Source organism: Phalangium opilio, unplaced genomic scaffold, assembly GCF_054372755.1.
Source record: "Phalangium opilio isolate 3A_F unplaced genomic scaffold, DU_Popi_V2 ptg000039l_1, whole genome shotgun sequence".
NCBI lineage: Eukaryota > Metazoa > Arthropoda > Arachnida > Opiliones > Phalangiidae > Phalangium > Phalangium opilio.
This window is the reverse complement of record NW_028324162.1, coordinates 4,141,492-4,148,257: the sequence shown is the minus strand read 5'-3', so window position 1 is coordinate 4,148,257 and position 6,766 is coordinate 4,141,492. Positions and strand designations below refer to the sequence as shown.

At 38.6% G+C, this 6,766-nt stretch overlaps 1 protein-coding gene across 1 annotated transcript; it reads left to right on the top strand.

Moving 5' to 3' along the window:
- Positions 1-4,901: 4,901 nt before the first annotated feature.
- Positions 4,902-6,137, top strand: LOC149681510 (uncharacterized). The gene has a single exon (XM_089834516.1). It carries the CDS (start codon positions 4,902-4,904, stop codon positions 6,135-6,137), a length of 1,236 nt encoding a protein of 411 aa, XP_089690642.1.
- The last annotated feature ends 629 nt before the right edge of the window (positions 6,138-6,766 follow it).

The following is a 6,766-nucleotide window of genomic DNA, read 5'->3' as shown; positions in this document are numbered from 1 at the left end:
AACCATCGTTAAATCCGGACCCGGGGAAAACTTGCCAAACCTGTATATATATGTATATATATATATAGATGAATATTAAGTTATTTAACGCATAAGATGGACGCAAACCCTTCAGCCCATAGTTATCAATCAAGATAACTCGCTAAGAAACCTACATTATTTCTTCCCCCCCCCCATCCAATGGTTTGGTGGTAGAACCATGCTTCTAAGCTCAAAGATACCGCCGCGCATACCATAGAGACAAGTGTAGTGTATATATTTTATTTTATTTACGACTATTGTTAGTTGACCGTAAAACCCTATAAAAAGCTATGAATTCATACTGCCGCTTTAAGGTGGGTTTCCATACGCGCTTGAACAGCTAAAAGATTGAGCTTAAGCTTGAAAATTTCAAGTTTACGCTTAAGCTCCAGGTCGGTACCATTTCCAAACTCGCTTTTTAAGTAGCTTGCGATTGAAAAGTTGCCCGCGTGCGCTTGAAAATCGCGTCAAGCTTGTATCTGTCGTGAGTAGATATTTGCTTGAGCTTAGACATTTCAAGCTTGACGTCATAGACGTTTCAGCCAATGAGAATCAAATTCCATTTGGCCAAGGCCCAAGTTTTTATAAGTTCGGACTCGGATTGAGAAATGAAGATGCGTACACAACGCAAATTGAAAACCAAGATTGTCTTAAACCCCTGGTTGTTAGAGACACCCTATGCATCAATGTGCGGCGGGTAAGACACTTTACAGATGAAAATAAAATATATATATATATATGAAATGAAATAGAAGTTTATTGTGCATAATAAAAGTTGGTTCACAACTCACGGGATTATACACAGTTTGGATAATACAAAAACACAAAATTCAAATTATACTACAGGATACAGAATTAAACGAAATTAAACAAAATTATGGAGAATTAAATGGAATTAAACAAAATTATGGAGAATTAAACGGAATTATACAGAATTATGGACAATTAAATGGAACTAAACAAGATTGTGGAGAATAAAACGAAAGTGTATAAAATTATACAAAATACATGAATGTACAAAGCAACATGGAAGTACGCGTTACAATACTAAAGTTTAACGTTCTATTTAATATTGATTTAAAGACTCGAGACGGATAAGGCGCTTGGCATCTTGCAGGGTGTCAGAGAAAATGTCAATCATGTTAATAAATTTATTGCATGTAATTTGCATTCTAACTAATGGGTTTATACTATTTCGTTTTATGTAGAAAGTGTCAGGGCTACGCAAATTTTTGTGAGTTGAAAACTGAAGAGTCATTAATAGATGAGATAGGGGAATAATGTTATGTAATAATTTGAAGAGAAAGGTGAAATCGTTCATACGAACATAATCTGAAATTTTTAGAATATCAAGAATGGATAACAATGAAGTATAATTATAATTTTACGTGGTAGAAAGAATCTATGGCAAAACTCAACAAATTTGCGTTGGACGCCTTCTAGTTTATTTTTAAGATACTGGCTGCAGTTAGCCCAAGCAACCCAACCGAATATCAGCCTAGAGCGAACAAGACTAAGATATAAAAGTCGAAAATGACGCAGAGAGCGTAATTGTCGACAAATGTTAAGGGAAACGGCTAAGGTACGGCGGCATAAATTAACCGTCCGCGATATATGTTTAGAAAAGTGTAGCTTGGCATCGAACAACGTACCAAGATCTTTAGTTTCCGTTGCCGTGCGAATTATTTTGGCATCAATTTTATAAGAGTGAATAATTGTCCTGCTAACTCTTCTAGTAAACGTGACATGGACAGATTTTGCGGGGTTAATTGGAATATTATTATCCGGCACCAGGTAGTAACAGTGTTTAAATCATTTTGCAGTAAGGAGCAATCAAGTGCATTATTAACTACCTTACAAAGCTTGTTATCGTCAGCGAATTGCAAGAGATAGGAATGACGGATAAGCAAATAGAGGTCAAAAATATAGATATTAAAGAGCAAAGGCCCTAATGAAGAGCCTTGAGGTACTCCACATTTCAAATTGTACTCAACAGATGTAAGTTTCCCATTGCATTTAAGGACATAAGTCCTATCCTTTAAATAATCGCCAATCGAATCAAGCAGCAATCCGCTAACGCCCAAGGCGCAAAGCTTATCCCTTAAAAAGTGGTGCGATACGCGATCAAAAGCCTTAGCAAGTTCCAAATATACTACATCAACTTGCCCACAGCTTTCTACTACTGGAGCTACATAGTTCTTAAAGGCAGCATGATTGGTGTCAACAGATTTGCCCGGGGTGAAACCATGCTGACAGTCGTTAGGGAACAGATTGAACCACTTTTGTAAATGCTTATGCATAACTATGTCAAATATTTTAGCAAATACACAGAGAAGTGAAATGGGCCTGTAATTGCCCGGATCACAAGACGCACCCGATTTAAAAACTGTAGCAACAACTGCTTTTTTCCAAAGTTGAGGGAAGGTACTAGTTTTAATTGAAAGATAATAATATGGTCCAGCAACGGGAGTAGGATGGCCTCGCAGCCCTTGACTACGAAGGCTGAGATACCATCCGAACCCGTTGAGAATTTGTTCGGAAGTCTGGTAATAGCGTTATGTATATCCTGCAGCGAGATAACCAAAGAGTGTAACGGCACAGGTGTAATGCTAGAGGAATGAAAGTGATATTGCTCTTCTGATTGGGTATTATCAACAGATACCCGAGAAAAATGCTCTAAGAACTTAGAAGCCAGGCGTTCCGGGTCTGAAACCATGTCGGTACCAAGCTTGAGAGTAATGGCTCTGGCGTCTTCTCCAATGTTACCATTGACAAGGCTCCAGAACTTTTTAGGGTGCGAATACGCATCCTGGCAAACTCCCGCAATGTCTCACAATGGCTAGTTGGCGGTTAAACTCGATGGCATCAGCCATGGTGCCAGTACGCTTTTTCTTACGAAAAAAATACCGTTTGCGTTTAATAGCTTTCCGGAGAGCCTGTGAATACCAAAAAGGGAATCCAGCAGAACCACGGCGCGTCTTACGTGCGATAGCTTACTCCATAGCTGACATAACACGATCAGTAAGCAAAGAAACACAATAATTAACATCTTGTGATTCGAGCAAAGCACCCCAATTAGCATCTCGTAGGGTGGAGTAAAGCAGTTCATAGTCGCCTTTAGTGTAGATATAACTAGGGTCAGGTGGAGGAGGTAGTGAGCAAGTTGTGTCGGGAGAATTATCAATAATGAGGGGTGAAAGGAATCAAAAGAGACCAAGGGGTCATCAAGCCCACCAATTTCAAATAAAATTGATATTGGTGAAACATAAATCAAGTAAATTACCCGTGGTTATAGGTTGAATAACTTGGTTAAGATTAAGATTAAAACAAAGTTCAAAAATAGGAGCTGCCTTGGATCGAGTAGATGAATTGCAGCCAAAAGTGCTATAATTCAGCCAGTCGATCTCAGGCAGATTATAATCACCAAGTAGAACAATGTCAGCGGTAGTGCCGTCCAAGCCCCGCACTAAACGGTCAACGTATAGCGTGTAGTCAGCATCTGTGAGTGCTGGACGAAAGTAAGAAGTACATAATATTAAAGACCCAGAGGACGAGGTCCTTATTTCAATAACAACGTTCTCTGAAGTGCCCTAAAGATCGCGTCGTCTACAGCAATTAAATGATCGCCGCACGGCAATCAAGGCGCCATTAAATTGAGTATCTAATCGATCGGCACGAAAGACATTGTAATAATTTGTAAAATAGTCATTAGTAAAGTGAGTGTCACTAAACCACGTTTCAGTTAGACAAATGATATCATATTCATTCGAATCAACATTCATAAAAAATTCCTTAGATTTTGTTCGCAAACCACGAACGTTCTGGTATGCTATTTTGAGCTCTTTCATGATGATGGCGCGTTACCACTGATGAGCTCACTACAGTGTTTGCTAGTATCACGCGGGAAACCATTAAACTCGGTAATAATCAGGGTTGGGTTTTTCCCGTCCAAAACTAGGTTTTCCCAAGACAGTGGGAAAAAGTGGGAAAAACTAGTTTTTCCCACCTTTTGACCGGTTAAAACCGGTCAAAACCATTTATGGCGGGAAAATCTTTCAAAACTACTTTAAAACACAGACATGAGGCATCGCAGAATCGTCCTTTTACTATTAACTATATTGAGAGTTCATTTAAAATTAAAATTAATTTATTGACACTTAATTTTAATAATAATAATGAAATATTTCCTATGCGGCGCGCGCCGCGCATCCTGCTCTGCTAGACTGGTACTCATCCAATGGGAGGGCACAATCCCAGGAGAAATGGCTGATTTCCAGCTCTGTTTTGGAATTTGATATAATCTGCTTCGTTTCATGCTAGAAACAGAGCCCTGGTAGAGATAAATTTTTCTAGAAATGAAATTAGAACTAGAAGTCTAAAACGCGCCTCTCTCTTTGAATTTGTAAAGGAATAGTTTAACGCCAGTCCGATTTTTCTAAAGTTTATAAAGTAAATAAAATATCTATCTAAATGTCGGGAATCAAAGGTGGACGACCACTTGATCCTGTGTGGGGTTTTTTTTTTACAAAAATTGAAATCCAGGGTTTGCAATAAGTGAAATGTTAACAGTGGAATAAATTTGTAAGCCCGAAAACGGAAAGAATGAAAATACATAGAGTTTTATGCCAGTTAAAAGTAGATTCTTCGGATACGGATACAAAGGGGGAGGACATGGATCTGAAAAGGTCTAGTTCTAACACAAATGAAGACGGATTAAATTTTCCTCAGCCCAAGGTAAAAAATATCATGTCACAACCACTGATTAACTCGACACTACAATTGAACATAATTAATAAAACGAAAATTGACAAAGCGATGGCAGAGTTTCTTATGGCTGTAATATCCCATTTTTGACTGTGAAACATCCGCTGTTTAAGAAAATGATTAACGCGTTTGGTACGAGCTATGTTCCACCTTCACGTAAGGAACTGAGTGGTCAGTTATTAGACAACATTGCGGGCGAGTTGGAGAAAAAATGTCGATCGGAACTGGAGGGTCAAAGCGTTACTCTTGTTCAAGATGGCTGGAGTAACATCCACAACGAGCCGGTAATAGGAACATGCGTACAAGTTGGGAAAAAACCTTATTTTATATCCGCTACTGACACTGGAAGTAGCAAAAAAACAGCGGAGCAAAGAAGTTATCAAAAGAAAAGTTTGGTTGCAAAGTTAAATCTTTTGTCATCTTCTATTGAATCTGATGGAATTGTTACATATGGCTGTGGATCTCACTATTTAAACCTGCTAGGACAATCTCTGACTCCAAGCTCAATCATGAAGCACGTGGTCGAAATCCAAAAATACTCTAGAAATCACCACCAACCGAGTGCTTGGTTAAAAAAGTGCTATTTCTCGTTAAAACCTCAATTACCAGGGGAGACGCGTTGGAATAGCCAGTTTGATTGTGTTAATTCCTTTGTAATAAATAGATCTTACTATCTAAAAATTTGTGATGAACATGAAAATGATATTGACTCAAAAATAGTGAAACTTCTCAACAACAACGGATTATACAAAGAGATTAAAAATCTGAGCCAACAACTAAAGCCAGTTGCTGTTGCTTTGGATAAAATGCAGTCTGACAACACCACGTTAGCAGATTCCTGTCATATTTGGTTGGAACTGTTTAAGGAAGACAGCTTAAAGACACACGAAGGAAAGGTCAAAGAAAGGTTTAAGCAAGCAATTACACCGTACTATTTCCTTGCGTACATGCTTAATCCCATACACAAAGGGGAACTTCTGTCTGTGAATCAAGAAGAGGAAGCTAGACAATTTTTGGATGCATTTAATCCAAGTTTTGTACCATTTTTACTGCCATTCCAAAATGAAATGGAACCTTTTTCGAAAAGTTTAATGCAACCATCAATTTTAAAGAAAATGTCAAAGGTATGGTGGAAACAGATATCCCTAAAAAAATGCAGCATCTCGAGTGAATTTCTAGATTTTGCAAGCCATTTGCAAGATTGTCCATCAAGTTCTGCTTCAATTGAAAGGATTTTTTCCAACTTTAGTATTATCCACAATAAACTAAGAAATCGGTTAGGTGTTAAAAAAGCTGCCAAGTTGGTTTTTTGTTATAGAATGTTAAAGGGAAGCATGAATCCCGATTGGTAATTTGAATAAAAATATTAGAAAGTGCATCTTGTATACTCTTCATTATTCTTGTTTTTTTTTTAAACTAAAAAATAAACTGGGGAAAATAGGTTTTTCCCAGGACGGTTTTTACCATGGTTAAAACCGGACCTGGGGAAAACTTGCCAACACTGGTAATAATGCAATTGACAGGCCAGTTGGAGGGATCAGACAAGGTATCGAACTGACGAGCATCATCGCAGGACACGTAAAACGAGGAGTGATCAGCATTAGGATTCTTAGTTTTCAGTCTAATGCATATTGGCGAAATGATGCCCACTTCGTCAACCAGTATATCTCTCAAGTCGTTGGAAAGTAGAGACTCCTCCAAACGACTAACGAATATGGCCTTGCGAAAAGAGTTCCTGGGTCCCGAAGATCTGGAAACGGCTTTCAATTTCGAGTTAACAGCCGAACCCAATTGAACGGGTTTGGCAACCCTGCGTTGAAGAGTATTTACCATTTTCAACTTTTCTTTTCTTTCCTCCGTTTGTCGGAATCGGTGCCGCTTTTTTCTTTACGGGAGAATTGGGAGGGGTGACGCGGTGAGATGGTCCTGGTTGCGGGGATAATGGACGCGTATTATTTTCCACGACGTGGTTTTCCACAAC

Bases quoted from the DNA above. Each gene is read 5' to 3' on its own strand.
- LOC149681510 (XM_089834516.1), top strand. From the start codon at position 4,902: ATGATTAACGCGTTTGGTACGAGCTATGTTCCACCTTCACGTAAGGAA.